This window comes from Cimex lectularius, unplaced genomic scaffold, assembly GCF_000648675.2.
Source record: "Cimex lectularius strain Harlan isolate CLEC.00 unplaced genomic scaffold, Clec_2.1 scaffold124, whole genome shotgun sequence".
In the NCBI taxonomy this organism is placed as follows: domain Eukaryota; kingdom Metazoa; phylum Arthropoda; class Insecta; order Hemiptera; family Cimicidae; genus Cimex; species Cimex lectularius.
Genome location: NW_019392703.1, coordinates 219,970 through 239,725, shown reverse-complemented (window position 1 = coordinate 239,725; position 19,756 = coordinate 219,970). Strand labels below are relative to the sequence as shown.

The window sequence follows — 19,756 nt, the reverse complement described above, 5'->3', positions numbered from 1 at the left end:
TAAATTCGAGCAGATTTTAACAGCATGTGTCTTCTTTCATGTATAATCAATGTGCGCTTTCCAAGATAATCTTTCATCAAAGACTAGACCTAAATAGTTAAGTTGTATATTGGTGGTACGGACTCTTTGCACACAAGAAGAATGATTGTGGATAAGATATCATACGTGCTACCATAATGGGTCGTAAGGGTTTAGGCCTAGAAAGCCTGAATGGCAGATAAAATGGACAAAAATTATGTTAATTTTTGTTATGTTGTTGTTTTATTTCATAGTTAACTTTTGAGATTTCTTCTTGAGGTCTGCCGGATGAAGATGCTGTAAAACCATTCATTCCTAGCACATCTTATGCCTTCTTTAGCATATTTGATTCCGGAATGTAAAAGTTCGTACCGAAATGCGTTTGATCATGCGTCACTATATCGTCATCAAGAGTATCTCGCTGAAAGCAGCGAAGAAGACGAAAAACGACCCGTTCCGCGTTATTGTCCAAAAATGGAAAGTAACCTCTTATCGAGCCGGGGCTTTCACGCGAAGGGAGGCCGAGGGTGGAAAATGGAGACGTGTGAAACATTGATAGCAACATAGGAGCAACATATTCATAGTCAGGTGGAGCACCGGGGGGGCCCCCGGGCTTGCGCCCTTGCTCGGCTCGGCGGCGCCCTCAGCTCGACCCCTGCTCACCGACGCCACTCAGAGAGGGAGAGCTAAGCAGAAATGAACCCGACTCAGAGTGCAGTCGTCCTGGCGGCAACACTTAGTGTTGTCTGCTTAGCCTGGCCGCACACGGTTATGGCTATAGACCTCTCCAGGCTCTACGGCCACGTATCGACCAAACGGAACAGTAAGTTGCCAAAAGTTCCACCAACATTTTTTTGCACTTTTTTTCAGTTAGTTATATAATTTTGCCTAATTTGGTACCTACTTTGGTTACGAGGCTGAATTTAAACGTAATTTTTACAAAAATTATCAATACTTATTTTAAAAAAACGAAGGGTGCAAAAATTCACCTAAACTTTAAATTGCGATCACTTCTCTTGCTGTTTTTGAGAATTCTAAATATTGCTAAGAAATTTAATTCGATATTTATCTATTCATCTTGTTTGAATTGGACAGGCATAATTGCTACCACACTACATCTTACTGAAAGGTTTTTAAAAAAATTTAATGGCTCTCAATAATCAAACGCCTCAAAAAATTAAATAGCACAGACGAACAACGCAAAAAAACTTTTTTTCTTTTATCTCACTTTTACAAAATCTACAAAAAGAACGAACAGACAAAATCCAAAACACCACCGAAGAGAACCGGCTAGGAAGACTAGATGGAAGATTCCGCCTTTCGCTCTTAAAATAAACCAAATTAATAAAACTAATAAATTTTGATTAATTCATTATTAAAACTGTTTAAACTTTCTTTGTTAAAGTCTAATTATGTAAACAGCGTTCCTCTATCTTCTTAAAAAAGTGGCCGCTGTAATAACGCTCCCTTCTCTACCCGGCAAACATGCCGAACTTTTGCAATTCTTAGATTTCTATTACTTTTTACCATAAAACTTTGTCGTAAAATTCACTAGTTACAATATCGTTATAATTAATTAATAGGAGTAAAGCTAAAAAGAAAAGGTTGTCAAAACGATTGCTGTGATCTTTATTGTTGACTTTTGGATTTCTTTTATTTTTTACTCTATAAATTTTTCGTAAAATTCACTAGTTACAATACTGTATATAATTAATTATTAATAAAGTAATTATATAATTAATAGCAATATGGCCAAAAAATTGCCGTGAGCTGTATTGTTTAATTTTTGGATTTTTATTACTTTTTACTTCAAAACTTTTTCGTAAAATTCACTAGATACAGTACTGTATATAATTAATTGATAGAAATATGGCTAAAAAAAGAAAAAAAATTGCCGCGATCTTTATTGTGGTAATTTTTGCATTTTTATTACTTTTTATCCTAAATTTTTTTGTAAAATTATTAGTTACAGTATTGTATGTAATTATTAATTGAAATAAGGGTGAAAAGAAAAGATTGACGCGAACTTTATTCTTGTAATTTTGGAACTTTTATTATTTTTTACTTATTCAGAAATCGTGAGATGCGGTCTGGTGTGATGTAGGTTTCAGAAATTTTTTTTTCTGAAACGTACATCACACCAGACCGCATCTCACGATTTCTGAATAATTATCGATTAACGGTCACTAATCACCACACATTATTTTTTACCCTAAAACCTTTTCATAAAATTCACTAGTTACAGTACTGTATATAATTAATTAATAGAAATAAGGCTAAAAAAAGAAAAGATTGCCGTGATCTTTATTGTGGTAATTTTTTCATCTTTTTTTACATTTTACCCTAACATTTTCTTTGTAAAATTACTAGTTACAGTATTGTATGTAATTAATTAATAGAAATAAGACTAAAAAGAAAAGATTGTCGTAACTTTGGGATTTCTGTTGCTTTTCCGCCAAACATTTTTGTAAAATTCACTATTTACAGTATTGTACCTAAATAATTAATAGAAATATGGCCAAAAAGAAAAGATAGCCGGAAAGATTACCGCGATGTTTATTGTTACAATTTTTGAATTTCTCTTCTTACTTTTTACTCAAAACGTTGTCGCAAATTTCATTCGTTACAATATCGTATATAAAATCGAAAAAAGCCTAATATGATACCTAAAATTTGCCGAAATCTAGATTGTTGCGATTCTTTTATTTTTATTTATTTCGTCGTTTTTACATATTTAAAAAACGGAGGGTTCAAAAATTCACCTAAACTTTAAATTGCTTAAATCTCACTTTTACAGAATTTACAAAAAAGAAATCCAATTAGACAAAATCCAAAACAACACCGAAGAGAACCGAAATTGTTCTAATTCTTGGATTTATATTACTTTTCAACTTAAAACCCTCCGATAAAGATTCCGTAATAATAAATCGTACTTAAATGTTTAATTCAAATAACCTAAAAAAGGTACCTAAAATTGATAAGATCTAGATAGTTGCAATTCTCGTATTTCTATGTATTTTTGCCTTTTTACATTTTTTTTTTTGCTTTTTCACATATTTTACAAAAATTCACCTAAACTTTAAAATGCGATTTTGTTGTTTTTGAGAATTCTAAAAATTGCTAAGAAATTAGACGTTTATCTATGCATCTCGTCTGAATTGGAAAAGCGTAATAGATACCGCACTACATCTTTCTAAATAAAGTTAAAAAAAATTTTTAATGGCTATCAATAATCAAACTTTCCAAAACATTAAATAGCACAGACGAAGTGTCGGTTCGGACAGAAAGACCAGATAGAATATCCCGCTTTTCGGTCTTAAAACAAACGGCTAATAAATTTTGATTCATTCATTATTAAAATCGGTTAAAACTTCTTTTGTTAAAGTCTAATAATGTTAACAGCATTCCTCTATCTTCTTAAAACAATGGCCGCTGTAATAAAGCCGCTGTAAGCCCTTCTCTACCCGGCAAACATGCCGAACTTTTGCAATTCTTCGATTTTGATTACTTTTTACCCTAAACCCTGAAACCCTCATATATACATAAATTTACTAATTATGTTATCTTATAAAATATTTAATTGATATACGATGAAAATGAAAAGAAATATTGAGTTTTACCTAACCTTGACTCTATAAATTATTAGATTTATTTTACTACTTTCTATAACTTTTTACATTAGTATAAATTTAGTACATATATATGATCACATATAATTATCTGACGCGACTAAACAGCAGAGATAGATCATTTTTTAACTTAAATTACTAATAAATTGAATAATTATGGCATTATCTATACATAATTAATTGATATACTGTTAAATGAAATTAATATAGCTGGAGTTTTGGCTTAGCTTCTTGGCTATTTATTATTTTTGCATTTACAATCCATCTAACATAAAAAATTATAAATAATTAATTGAAATCAAACTAAAACCTAACAATAAATAAAACTTCGCCACGATGTACAACACATATTCTCCTATGAAATTTAATAGTTTAATAAAAGGTATTATGTTTATGTGATTAAGATATATCAACGGGAATATTACTACCATTCTGTTTAGTATTAATTATTACAATTAGATAATATACTGTATAGATATACAGAACCAAAAAATCCTAATTGACTATGGTCTGAATCCCAACAGTTTCGGTGTTATTCCGCTTTTTATGATTTTTTTGTGATTTCATGCCCTTCTCTAAAATTAAAGGTTTTGGATAAAGCCGGTAATACTATTGAAAACTACGTTAAATTTCCAATAAGAAGTGATCAATACTAAACTTGTAAATATTGGTGAAGTAAGAGTTTTAGTAGTCAGGACTTTGAAAAATATTTTTGTTTTAAGTTGAAAAACTTACTGTAGTCATGCTAAACTACTATTTCCAAACCTAGAGACTAGCAAATTTCAGAAAATGTACTCCATTTAATATCCGTTTTAGTTGTGCAATTATTTTTTTAATTACTTGTTTCAAAGAAAAAGAAGAAGAAGAAAAGTAAAAAATGGATGAATGGAAGAAAAAACCATGGTTAAAAGGATTGGTAAGGTGAAAAGATTAATAGTAATAAAAAATAAAAAAACTTAAGGCAATTTTTAATGAATTTATTAAACGTTTTTTAATTTTGATTCGAAAAATCTCTACCGTCTGCAATATTCTTCATTAGAAAAAGTAACTATAGTGTTAACAAGATATCACATAGATAACTAAAAACGTTTCGAATCTTAAAACTCTTTAATTTCGGAGAATAATAATACTATAAGCCTTTAATCAAAGTTGAAGTTATGTCGGTAAATATGTAAACCCTTGCACTATTTTGGTTTCGAACCCAAATTTAAAAAAGTTTAATAAATTCATTCAAAATTTCCTTAAGTTTTTTTTCCACCTTACCAAAGCGTCAGCCACGGTCTTATCCGTTCCTTCAACAATTTATTCAATTTTGAAAAAAGTAATTCAAAAAGCAGTTACATCGCTAAAAAGGATATTAAACGGAGTACGTTTTCTAAAATTTGCTGGTCTCTATGTTTAGAAATAGTAGTTTAGAATTACTGTAGCAAGTTTTTCAATTTTGAAAAAAAAAATTTTTTTCAAGTTCTACGTACTAAACGCTTATTTCACGAAAGTTTACAAGTTTAATATTGATTACAACTTATTGAAAATTTATCGTAGTTTTCATTGGTATCAACGGATTTGTTCAAAACCTTATAATCATGGAGTTATCATCGTTTATTTGAAGCAAGGTCGTAAAATCTTAAAAATTCAGAAAAAATGAAATAACACCGAAACTGCTGAGATACGGACCATAGTTAATTAGGACTTTTTGGTTTCATTTTGAATGTGGTATCTACTGGCAAAGTACCGAGTAGCCGAACACCCTGTATAACAGCTATAATAAAAAGATTTTTGTAGCTATAAAATGTCTGCACTGTGCAATTAATTTTCGATTAAAAAATTTCAAAGTCTTAAACAATAGAAATTATTATGAATCAATAATCGGTCAAAAACGCAGGTTACTATCTCTTGAAATATTTAGATAAGTCGCTAGGCCTGAATAAATTGCCAAAATTGATTTTTTCAAACTTATATTACAAAAAAGGTCAATAATTAAAAAACCATAAATTAATGTGCAACGAGACCACGATAAGTTATGTATTTGCCACAAAATCTATGCCGAAACATATATTGATAATATAAATCAACGGAATCATAATTGCACAATTATCATAAAAGTTTTTAGCTAAGAAATAAAGGTCCATTTGTACGTTTTTTAGTTATAAAATTAATGTCACAAATACAAAATTAGCAAACTAATTTAAGCGTGTGTGATTGATTGTGATTACGTCACAGTATATATATTATATTTATTAATTATATACATTTATATTTATGTCTATTAATATATCTGTATTAATATTTATACGTGTAGGTTTATGATTAAATACATCATATTTGCATGTTTTATGAAGTACACCGTAATCGATTTTAGTGTTGTAACTTTTAAACATGAAACGTTATTTTAAACATATTCGGAATACAAGAAGAAGTCATGGCCATATTTTCATAGGATTTCATTATATTACGTAATATTTTATCGAAGATTTTACATTTTTCATTTATCGTTGTGGGTATTTTGTTTGAAACCGTACAACAGCAATGTAAGTTCGGACGTTTTGGCAGGTTGTACTTTGATTTTTATTTACTCTCAAAGGCTACTTTTCGTGTCGTATTTTTTTTTCCATTAGGGTTTGAATTTCAAATTTGGTAAATTTTGACTAAAATTTAAACATATCGTTCATAACTACATAACTGGGGTTAGGTAACCCTACGATTTAGTTTTTGTGTCTTATCTGGAAAAAAACAGTTTGTAAAAAAATTTTTTTTTAATATGCATTTTTGTCGTTATAAAACTTCAGGTTTTCCTTACAGGACTTAAAGATTAAAAACTGGCTATTTAGAAATTACTACCATCCGGCTCTTTAATTTTATTCTATTGTGGAGGCTCTTTGTTATTTTTCCTTTGTGCATTTCCCTTCTGTTGGTATCTTTCATATAAAATAGAAAATTAGATACTCTCAGACTCATCTGACTGAAGACAAAGCTTTAAATGTAAATTGTTAAGTTTGTAATTATTGTTGTTTTAATTGGACGTTGAACTCGAACATGTTTCGGTTAATTAGGCAATTTTGTGTAAAGGCGTATCATTAGAAACATTGACGTCTAATCTCGTTGACGGCATAAGGTAATTGGATAATGAAGATAAGACGGGTCACGGTTAAGAGAAGTTGTTTCTTATCAAGAGTAAGGAGATTGGGGTGAAAACAGCCCCTTCATCTGTACCAGTAACCCAATCTACTCCAACAGGTTACTGCTTCCAGGGTTTAACTTGGCCCATTACTGGTGTCTCTATTGCACTGCCCTGCCGACCTAACAAGATTTCTTTCCTTCGCTATTTGAAAAGATAACTTTAAAATTTTAAAAAACGCCGGCAGTTTTAACAGGTTTTTATCAAACCCTCCGCTTAAAGTTCATATTAAAGAAAAACAGGCGCAACAATTGGCTTTTTTCTGAAAAAATATTATCATTATTTTTTAGACTGTTATACTTGGTATTATTTGAGGGAAAGAAAAGCACCAAAAGCAAAGTGGCGAGTTGAGCCATGAAAGGAAACAAATGGGGACCATTTATTGTGAAAGAATGGTCTTACGTGCTGCTATTGAAGCCTGATCCTAAAATATCCTTCAACTACCATGCGCGGTAGACCTTTCCAAACAACCCTTAATAACCTTTTGCTTAGAAAAAGTGAAATATGTTTGTCCAGGACAGTGAACTGTTGAGCTTTTCGTATAATTGCAAATTCTGCAAATGACACATAAAGACATCAATGAGGTCGGCGCGGATTTTCCTTTTTCTTCCTCTTTTTCCCTTTTTAATTCTCTTCTTTTTAAAATAAAAGGCTTGTGTGTGTTTATACAATCAAACAGCTTTGCTTTTGTGGCTCAATCGTCTGGAACTTTGAATATTCAATAAGAATTTTTTTATATATATTTTTCCTTTTGTAAAAAATTTAAAAGAAAAATTATGTGAATTTTACCCACACACCCCTGTATAAATATTTACCATAAAGCCTAAACTTATTAATAAACGTGTGTGGTATTTAGTGACCGTGATTATTTGGTGATGGTGAGATGCGGTCTGGTGTGACGTAGGTTCAGAAAAACATTTTCTTTATCGTGCCAACGTTTCGATCTTTATTGAGATCATCTTCAGGGATCAAAATGTTTTTTTTTCTGTGTTGATGTGTCATTACTGTGTTTCGGGTTTAGAGTGACCAAAAGTGTGTTTTTAATTTCTACCTTAATATTCTAAGGAGTTACTAGGTGTACAATCCTTTTTAAAAAGATAGTTACTACTCGCAGTAAGTTGTTTTGCAACGATCCGGATTTCGGGCCTTTTAGCTCATCATCAGAGTTCACTTAAAAACATCCTCTCAAAGCCTAAAGACAAAGTAGACAACTTGGCAAAAAGCGGGGTTTACGAACTCAATTGTAATGATTGTGATATTAAATATATAGGACAAAGCGGTAGAGAAATTAAAACAAGAGTAAAAGAACACTTGCGTAAATCGAGCAAATTTTCGGAATTTAAGGACCATCTGAAAGAAACAAAACATAATTTCAATTCAAATCTAAATACAAGAGTGTTACATAGTTTCAACAAAGGGGAAGAATTAGATTAGTTTGAGAAATTTGAAATTAAAAAATGTAAAATTGAAAATGGTGATAAATGCATTAAATATGTACATAAATAATATGAAACATCCAAATAATTAACCTAATTATTTTAATTGTTATTATTTTTATAGTAATTTAATAATATTAAGTATTTACTAGTATGTATAATATTTATTTATGTTATAATTTCCGCATTTCGCACGTTCAAATTGAGCGCCATTAAAAAAAATCAGCTGTTAATTGGAATCATTATTTCACCTAGCATCCTGCGCTCGGGCAATTCTTTTTTTTCCATATGAAATTTAATATTTAACTGTGATACTGTACTGGAAATTAGAAAAAGAGCTTTATTTTGGTAACTGGTTATTTTCCAGCAAACTGTAAAACTATGTTATGGTTTATAAAGTTATTTTCACTAAATTACAAAAGTCTGAAAGATAATATTGACATTATTTCACTTAATGTCTATGCAGGTATTTTGTGTTTTTTTTTTTTTTTTTGCAATTTACAGTTTCAAACGGACAATTTATACGATGATTATTGTGATGTGATATGGCATTGTATTGAGACTTCCGTTCCTTTGCCAAAAACCTTTTTTTTTATTTTTTTCACCCTAATTATGATGAGATATTTGCTAACATTATTTTTGTAGCATTATTTAACAGAAGGGTCTAACGCGACGGGTTTGTGTTACAATTCCCGCTTTTCGCACGTGCGAATTGAGCACCATTAAAAAACCAGCTGGTCATTGGAACGACGAGTTGGCGAGGGTATCAGCGGGTTCACTTTGGCAATTCATGTCGAGAGACGTGGTTGTAGAAGTCCTTCAACCTGATGATGAGCTAAAATGCTCGAAATCCGGATCGTTGCAAAGAATGCGTGAGTAGGAACTATCTTTTTAAAAAGGATTGAACACCACACTCACTCCATCATTTATCATTTCTACTAGGTGTACTGTCCTTGCTTCAATTTCTTTCTTAGGATTTTCTTTCGATCCCAGGTTATGTCACCATTGAGCGGTTTCTTCACGTTGGAACATGATATGGGTGGCTGTTTCTTCTTCCCCTTTCCATAATCTGCAAATGTGGTCATCATCGAGCATGTAGGTCATGTAGATGTTTTCCCAGATGCAAATGACCGTTGTCCTAACACTACTCTGAGTTTAGCCCTTTCTAACTCTAACTCTAAGCCAGACTTGGTGAGGGTTGTTTTGAAATAAGCTTATTATCAACCACCTCTATTTTTTATCCAGTTTTTCTTTTATCTGTGATGTAGGATTCTCTATTAGTTTTTGTTTTCCCAAGTTCAGGGCCTATATATAGTCTGCTTTTTCGCTACCGAAAATTCCTTTGTGTCCTGTTCTCCAAGATATGATCACATTGTTGTGTTTCCCTAGGTTTTGGAGATGCACTGATTAATTTTGCTGTAGTATTGTTATTTGCTATGATGCTATTTATGCTTGGCTATCCGATTTTCTGAGCATTTTTTGTAAGTGTACCCTATTTTAAGATGTTTTAATTCACAAGTCCTCATAGTTTGTAATTCAGCTTGAAAACCGAAGAATACTTCCCTAATGAGTTTGATTGCTCATGTTTTACGCTGGTATAGTAAAACCTTCATAGTTTTGAGGCCATCTGTATACCATTTTTTAAAATTATTATTATTGATCCCTAAAGATACAATAATTGACAAAGCAACTCGACAGACGGCTAAGGCCATTGTCAATTTAGCTTTTTCTTTGGAAATGTAAAGTTAATGGAAATACTTTGTGTAAATAAAGCCTTTATTCATTCATTCATTCACTATTGATCCCTAACCATCCCTAACCTTCCATTGATGAGTGCCGTGTCAATTTCTTTCAATTGCGGCCACAGGTCCCCTTAGGCGTCAGAAAAAATCCAGAGGCGACGGTGGGGATCGAACCCACGACCGCGGGATCTACCAGCCAAGACATACCATACTTGATTTCTTTCTGAATTCTGCTTCACCTTTGTAGAATGTTGTAAAGAGCGTTTCCTGGATCATGCAGTAAGTCTCCATTTTTAAGAATTTTAGAATGGGTGACTGATTGTAACAATTATCGTTGTATGCCCGAAAAATTTATTTCCCATCTGAAGAAGAAAAAAATCTTAAAGATTTCTACAAATGGTCATAATTAAGTTTGTAATCTGTGGTTTGAAATTTCTTTGAATATAGCCTCATTTCCAACGTTAACCCTATTGCTTAGCGATAAGACTGAGGCTATGCTCAAAGAAATTTGGAAAAATTTGGTTATTTCAAATTTAATGTTGACCATTTGTAGCCATCTTTAAATTGTTGTTGCCCTGACGATGACCCTAGTCCCATCATTGGTCTTCGTCGGTCTTCAAAGAAATTTAAAACTATTTAAACAAAACTTAATTATGTCAATTTGTAGACATTGTAGAGATTAATATTGTTTTGCCCAGATGATGACCTTTAGTAAGTCGAAAGCTTGGCAAATAACAATTGAATTTGTTTTATTACCGAGATCCACGTTATTCGTAAGTAAAAAGTAGTCGAAACCTCTAACACTTTAAACATTTACTTTTATATTTTTAATCAAAATTTGTTGCTGATTAAAATTGAAATAATACCTTTTAATAAATCCATTTCAAACAAAAGTAATTAATAATTGTAAACAATATATAAATAATAGGGAAATATAATACAACTATTCTCTGAACCATAAAACTAAATAAATACACAAAATAACTTTAAAAAATTAATGCTCGTTTCTGGTGCTTCAGAATCTGACTGACCTATTTTTTAAGGTGGAGTCAAATTTGAATTTGAAAATTTGAAAAATGATCTCAACGTCTAAAATTGACTTAACTGTATACAGGGTGTCCAAGCTAATGCGCCCACCTCATTTTTTTTCTTTGCGGTTCTAGATAGGAAAAAAGTATGAATTGAGACTGCCCTTCATTTTTCATGTAGTTTGTTCTTGTAAGGTCGATTTGTTTTTTTCGAATCTCATGAAAATATTACAAGAACTGTTCGAAATGTTCACCCTGTTGAAATATGCACGCCCCGGACGCTTCGACCATTCATCGCACACAGCACGGCCTATGGCTTCCCTGTCAAAAGACACAAAATACGAAATTTATGGGATTTGGCAGGAAATTTACTAAGCTTTCAGACCTTTCTGATTTTTCACTCCTTTTCAAAATATTTGCAGTAGAGGGCAAAATAAAGTGGTTTTTCAAAAAATCATATCTCCGGTTCTATTGGGCCGATTTTAATAACTCAGTTCTCATTTTTCTCGCCTAAGATCTAGTTTTGAAGAAAATTCTGAAAAATTGGGGTTTTTATTTAAAATTAAGAATTTAACTTGAACTTATGTTGAATCGAGGTCGAAAAAAATAAATCGACCTTACACGAACAAACTACATGAAAAATGAAGGGGAGTCTCAACTCATACTTTTTTCTTATCTAGAACCGCAAAGAAAAAAAAAAGGGTGAGTGCATTAACTTGGACACCCTGTATACAGTTAAGTCAATTTTAAAGGTTGCGATTTTCAAATTCAAATTTGACTCCCCTATGTTAAAAAATAGGCTAGTCAGATTCCGACGCACCAAAAAAAAGCATTAGTTTTTATGTTATTTCATGTATATATTTAGTTATATTTTTGGTTCAAATAATAGTTCTATTATTTTTCTCTATTGGTTATAATATTATTATTAATTCCCTTTGTTTGAAATGGATTTATTAAAAAGAAAAAAGTATTATTTCAATTTTAATCAGCAACAAATTTTGATTAAAAATATAAAAGTAAATTTTTCAAGTGTTAGAGGTTTCGACAACTTTTTACTCACGAATAATGTGGATCTCGGGGATTAAAAAATTCAATTGTTATCTACAAAGCTTTCGACCCACCTAAGGTCATTATCAGAGCAAAACAATATTAATCTCTACAATGTCTATAAATTGACATAATTAAGTTTTTTTCAAATGGTTTTAAATTTCTGTGAAGACCGACGAAGGCCAATACTGGACTGAGGGTCATCGTCAGGGCAACTACAAACTTAAAAATGGCTACAAATGGTCATGATTAAGTTTTTAATATTTTTCCAAATTTCTTTGGACATATCCTCAGTCTTATCACTTAGGCAATAGAGTTACAGTTCTTGTCTATGTTGGAAATGAGGCGATATTCAAAGAAATGTCAAACCACTGTTTACAAACTTAATTATGACCATTTGTAGACTTTTTTCTTTTTCAAATGGGAAATAAACATTTCGGGCATACAGCAATGGTACAATCAGACACCCCTTCTTACATTTTATAAATCAATTGGCATGTAGTTCTAAACTTAAAAATTTGTTTTGTTCTTTTGTTTACAATACAATGGTCAATGTGAGCTTCATGACAGACAGATCAGCGGTAAGCAAAATCCCTATGTTAATTAATTAGATCTGATAATTAATTCACATCAATCTCACTTTGTATTACGCAATAGAACTCGGGATATCTAAAATTAACCAATTAGGATAAATACATACATAGTTAAATGCGTAATTTTATGTAAAATCAAAGACAAAAAGCTCCCAGTCGAATAAATTAGGTAAATTTTATCGTTAAAGGACGAAAATTTTATTTACTTGAATTGTGCTTTGTAGATGAAGTTTTAGCCGTTTTTATTGTTAAAACAAATATTTCTCCGTCGTAATTACAAGGGTTCAGGAGCGCGGTCGATATTCGCTAAATTAGAACAACCCAAGGCACGCGTGAACAATGCTCGGACAAAGCACTCAAAATTCATTTTCTAAAGGTTAATGCATTCATTTGTTCATAATTGTCAAGATTCACCAAAAACATCAGTATTACATTATTGCTTCTGGTCAGTTCAAAGTATCTTTGACAATACCTATTCAGAGACGTGTCGGCGAAGTCCGTCGAGATCATTGAGAGGTTCGTGTCATGTTTTTGTCATTTTGATATTTGTAACAACGGAATGTACAGTTACAGCATGATTTTCCAATTTAGACGAAAGTTATCCGCAGTAACAAACGAAATATGCATCTTTCATGAGCCTAAGGCTGAGTAAATATTGATTTCAGACATTGGATTGAAATGCAAATCGCAATCTCAGCTTCCTCCCTGTTAAAACATTATTCATTGGTTAACGACAGAAATTTCTAAGAAATTTCCATTAATTATATACTACATATCTAATGGAAATTTCTAATAAAATCCCTAACCATCCTAATCCAACCCTAACCATTAATTATATACTACATATCTGATGGAAATTTCTAAGAAAATCCCTAACCATCCTAATCCATCCCTAACCATTAATTAAATAATTAAATACTACATATCTAATGTCTTGGTTGAGATGAAAAAGCTAGTATCATGAGAGGGTTTCGAACCCACACACATTTTGAGTGAATCGAAATCGCCATAGCTCAAGCGGTTCGAGCAGAAGGTCGTGGGTTCGAATCCCGCTCGTGATACTAGCTTTTTCATCTCAACCAAGACCTTAGATAAAAAGTATAATCAATTGAAATAATTAATACGGTCAATTATTAACTGTTGAACTTATATGGATTAATGTTCCAAGAAATGTTGCGCAAAAGAAAGCTGAAGTACTGGATGATGCTTTTGGCGTTAGTGCGCTGTCCTTTTTTTTTAAAAAGATAGTTCCTACTCATAGTAAGTTGTTTTGAAACGATCCGGATTTTGAGCCCTTTAGCTCATCATCAGGTTGTAGATGTCCTTCAACCTGATGATGAGCTAAAGGGCTCGAAATCAGGATCGTTTCAAAACAACTTGTTGTGAGTAGGAACTATCTTTTTTAAAAAAGAATTGAACACCACACTCACTCCATCATTCCTCATTTCTATTAGTGCACTGTTTTCTAATTTGAAATGGTTTCTCAGTTTTATCTTGAAAGTCCTTAAAGCAAATTGCGTCCGTGTTTCAACGTCGACAAATTTGTTTGGGTATATGATATAATGCTCTTCAAAATGTAATATATATACATAATTTATATGTTTGTTGTTTTATATAATGTGGGAAGTTTATGGGCCGGCAAACGGCTGAGATCATCGCCTCACACGTCGCGTTTGCATCTTTTCCTCGTCTTTTCAATATACATCACTACATTCACTAATTTCGTGGTCCGCTTGACCAATTAATATATTACAATTAATTAAGGTTTTTAGTTGAGATAAAAAGTCAATGGCACGAGCGGGATTCGAACCCACGATCTTCGGCTTGATCCGCCGCTGCTCTACCACTTGAGCTATCGTGACTTCAATCCACTCGGACTCCAGGATGATAAACCTATTGTTTGATAGTTACCTACCATCCTGGTCCGCCTGCAATAATCAGCGAAGATAGGGAGCCCAGGATGATAGGTAACTGTAAGAATAAACTTACTCTTACTCTCCAGACATTACACACTCACCAAGTGTAACCAAGAGTACTCGATATTTTTCGGGCGGGGTTAAACAGCCCCTGTTTTTCAAACTAATAGATCACAATTCCAATAAATTAACGTCAATACAACACCCAAAAAAATAGAAGTCTGGTTACATTCACTCTTATTAGTTACGCGATATTCCTCAGAGGGGGTTGAACCCACTCCTGTAGTTTGTAGTTCAAACATGGTTCTATCATCAGAGAATAGCTGTTGGCGCCGGCCATCTTAATTTCGAGATATGCTTTGTTTTGGATTAGTGCAATCTCTAATCCAACTCCCACATTCCTTACAGTCCCAGTCCTGCTCTACTCCTATGATAGAAAGTTTCCTCACGCCTCTTTTTAATCTCGTATTTTTCTCTCCTTTATTTATTAAAAAGATATAAAATCACACGACTCTCCGGAAACCCTCTGTACTTCTACATCGTCCTCTTCCATCTCTACGGCAAGGTCAGGGGAATCGGGCCCGAGCTGCCTACGCTTCGTGCAGCCGTCATCTGAAGAAAAGCGGTAAGTCCCTTAAAAATCTCTCCCATCGTTTATTTTAGTTTAGAATTTTTTCATAAATTTACATGATTAACTTATCATTAGAATTTTTTTCACTATTATCTTTTCTTCCTTTCCACGGCATTGGCCGTAACATTGGTCCTCCTTGACCGCGTTTAAAAAAAATCATTCCATTAAAATATCTAATTTTTACGAACAAATTCAATATTTTTTCCTAAAAGAGATGAGGCGTGAGACCACAAACCTTCCGGTAATCCTATCGCCTTTCTTTCCCTTCAGCAGAGTTGGGCAAAATCTAACAAATTCAAAAATGATTAAGAATTTTGATTGAAGTTTAATCATAATTGAATTAGTCATGAGTAAATTAATCATTATGTGATTTAATCATAATTAATTCAATCATGAGGTATGACTAAATCATATAATGATTAATTTACTCATGACTAATTCAATCATGATTAAACTTCAATCAAAATTCTTAATCATGATTGAATTAGTTTGATTTTGCCCAACTCTGGCTACAATGACCAACTTACCAAAATCCAACCGACTCCGGATAAAAATTTTGAGATGAGAGTCGTGCTCAAGGCCAACCTTCAAAAATTGTTATCATAAACGAAAACCAAAGTTACATAATTATTCTACATGTCTATTTTATTACAATCAAGACCCCTAGTTGGTAGAATAATGTAGAAATCTCTCATTTTAAGTGGAATAAATTTTAATTCAAAGAAATATTTTTTACATTGATCGGTTATGTAAACATATTTACTTTTCAAAGCGTAGCTTGTTATAGGATTTTTTTAATTTTTTTTATTATTATTATTATCATTATCATTATTTTTTGGCTTTTCATAAAGATGGAGTTTTACATATAATTGGAAGATTGATTTCTGTTAAATAAGGTGTTCAAGGATTTTCGTTTTGATGAAATAAATTTCTGTTAGAAAATTTTTTAAAAGTGATGAAGTGTATTTTTCATTTTTTGAGCACCCATTTGAACATGATTTATCGAAATTTAGTCATGACTAACTATATTATGACTAAATTAGTCATGCTTCGTATTTAATTACTAGTCATGACTAATTTAGTCTTCAATCACATATGGCGACTAACGACTAAATTAGTCACTTACGACCAATCATGACTAACAGTCTGAGTGATCAATCATTAATCATTAGACATGACTAATTTTTGCCCAACACTGCCCGCCAGAACAATTTATTTAATTTTAAAAGCAAAATATTCATTTCTTTATAATTTAAATACAAATTAATTTACAAAGATAACTTTAATTTTCGTTTATTCCTCTTGTCAGAACCTCTGAAAAGAGTGGTCAATCGATATATCTGCAATTTTTTTTTATTTATTTCAGTTGTTATTGAGAACAATATATTCTGTTTTGTTTTCATCTTGTTCGGTATCATTTTAAAGGAAATTTCATTGCGATTCCTATACTCTAAAGGATTGTTAATTGTTTTATTTGCATCGTAACACTGTTTTTTTCACTTAATCAAAACAATGAACGAGGAGCCTTGCAAAATTCCGGAACTCACAGGGCAGAAAGCTCAAAATTATGCTAAGCTTAAATCAAAACGTGAGCAGCTATTTACTCGGGTTCAAGCTTATCACGAAACTATGAAAAAGATGAACAAAGCCAACCTCTCAAGCTACGCCCATATATATAAAAAATTAAATAATTAGGAATTTACTTTGGAAACGATTCAAAACAGCATAATCGATTTTAAATCAAAACTCCAATATCCTCAACAGGGACTAGGCATAAATTCCATAATAACAGTCATTGATTGTACAAACTTATTATTAATATTTAATTTACTTTAATGTCTTTACTTGAACCAAGAGAATTTGAATGAACTCAACATTTGGGGGTTTAAGGTATCTAAATTCGTAGCAATTAAAGTGCCATATTAACTGTTTTGGTTTTGAAATTCATACTTTTCTAATATTAGTGCGATTCATAATTGTAACATTCATTCAATACGCAATTAACACGCATATTCTAGTAACAAAGGTATTATTCAGAATAATGTGTTGTCTAGAGTATGAACCTTGAAAGAGGAAAACTATATGCATTGTGTCGACATGCGTGTTTTGAAAAGTCAATATATGCTTATTTATCCTCATAGTCAGACCATCGGGTCAAGACGAAGATAAAATCGAGATTTTTATATGTAAACGATCCAGATATACAATTGTAATAATAAACGGGTGATAGATTTAGACCATTCTACTAAGCAAAACTCTTAAATTTATTTCGGTTGAAACCATAACTTCGAATACTGTAAAGTAGATATTTTTTTGTATGTTAACCGTGTAAACCATTAAAAATTGAAATAAAGCCTGAAGGGTTTATATTCCTCGATAGAAAAAAGAGGGTATATCGTTAATTATCTCTCGTGGATCCCTCAATGTAGACATAGGTTTAAAACTGAAATAAAGATTTTAAAAGAAAAAAAGTACTGATGGTCAAATGATATTAAGTGCCTTTTGGAAAAAAACTAACAATTTATTAAAAATATAAAATAAAATGAAAACCATGTCAATAATACAAAATTGAAAAAACTTATCAAATAAAAATAACCCTTTAAAAATTAAATCGAGCTAGCTCAGTGTTTATTCTAATGTGTGGTGGTTAGTGACCGTTAACCGATATTTATTTAGAAATCGTGAGATGCGGTCTGGTGTGATGTAGGTTTCAGAAAAACATTTTCTTTATCGTGCCAACGTTTCGAACTTTATTGAGATCATCTTCAGGGACTGGGATTTACAAACATTATTTACATTTAACAAATACAATTCATTTTTTCCACATCCTACATGTATTTGGTAAATGTAAATAATGTTTGTAAATCCCAGTCCCTGAAGATGATCTCAATAAAGATCGAAACGTTGGCACGATAAAGAAAATGTTTTTCTGAAGCCTACATCACACCAGACCGCATCTCATGACTTCTGAATGATAATGTTTATTCTAATTTTACAATAAAATAATAAAATAATCTGATTCCAGTACTATAAACACATAAAACAAAGCAACAAAAAAGAACCTCCTTTTTTGGAGGCAAATTTGATGGCTCTTTTTTCTTCTTATGCTTCTTCTCGTTTTTCTTTTTTTTAATTTTCGGATTTGCATCCAAATTGTCTCTTTTCGAAAGCACGATGCAAACTGAGCTTCTCCACTTATTCTCCTCCCTTCCTTCTTTTGTTACGCTTCCTACCGGTTGGCGGGTATTTTCAAATTTTATCGTCATAAGTGTTTTTGTTTCTTTCAAATTTGCCTGATCCATGATCTTTTCTAAGTATATAATTATAATATAAAGACTGATTTTAATTACATCAAGATAATAGACGCAATAATAAAAGGCGAAAATTTACATAATTAATAACTGCAAGATATCTTTTTTCGTCGGCTAACTACTCATTGCCGGCTCTTCACTTCATTTGACCATCTCCCATTATTTTTACCACTTTTTGGTCGCAGTCCATTTTATAATCTTTTTTAAACTTTATTTCTTCTTTGCTTCTACCTCATATCAGCACATATTACAAATGTGATCACAATACTTTTTGCATACGAAACAACATTAACACTAAGGCCATCACTGGTAGACTCCAAGCAATGCTGGCGCTCATTGAGAGAGATTATGGACGAGGAGGTCTCGAGGCCATCGTCGAATAAGACATTTGTTCTCGGAATCGGGATGTGAAGAGAAGAGTACAGTAAATTTTAGGATGGATCGAACGATTGGTGTAAAAGTTTGGAATAACGGATCAGTTCTTGGAGAAAAGTGATGTTGAGGTCGTTGTAGACAGTAAGGTTATTAATGTAGTAAAGAGCTTCGACGATTTATCTAAGGAGTTTTGATTAGAAGAATTGAATGCTCTGGATGTTGGATGGCTTGGCAGAGCCCCAAAGGTCCACCCGGTATGCCCAAAGTGGCCGCAGTAAAGTCTTGTATAAGGTTAGTGTTAGTATTGACGGTTAAGACGTATTTCGATCGGTAAATGTTTTCGTAGTTTTTCAAGTCTTATGTTAAGTTGTTCTCTCTTAAATCTTGTGTTGGTATTGCACGTCAATCTTTTGTCTAGGTATGGCCTTTACCTTTTAGATATTTCTTAAATGGAAATTGGTGTCTGTACAGTGTAAGAAAGCCTTTTTTTTTTCAATGTTAATTTACTCATTCTCACTCGGAGGGTTAGAATTTAACTATATTTGCAAACACGCACCTAAAAAATACATACTCATGCTACTAAAAATATGCTTAAACTAATACCCTATACAGGGTGGCCCAAATCGATTCAGCCACTCTTTCAGATCTTATAAGAAATTTAACGCTGAGTAAAAAAGGTCTTATGAACCTGTGTCCGCAAACCCTTCAATTCCGAGCTACAGGCAAAAATCCATGAAAAACCACGTTTTTTGACCATATTCGTGAAATTGTTAGTAAACCGTTAGCCTGACCGTAAAACAGTTCGAACAACATCTGTAGAGGATTAATTTCTGCGTCGAATGAGATTAAAATCAG

General features: G+C 32.1%; 1 protein-coding gene across 1 annotated transcript in view; it reads left to right on the top strand.

Annotated features, from left to right (window-relative positions):
• The first annotated feature begins 677 nt into the window (after positions 1 to 677).
• LOC106666393 (IDLSRF-like peptide) overlaps positions 678 to 19,756 on the top strand; it is a 63,339-nt gene continuing 44,260 nt past the window's right edge. Inside the window, exon 1 of the mRNA XM_014393570.2 lies at positions 678 to 841. Within this exon, the coding sequence (XP_014249056.1) occupies positions 715 to 841 (127 nt within the window). The 5' untranslated portion in view covers positions 678 to 714. The remainder of the gene's footprint in view (positions 842 to 19,756) is intronic.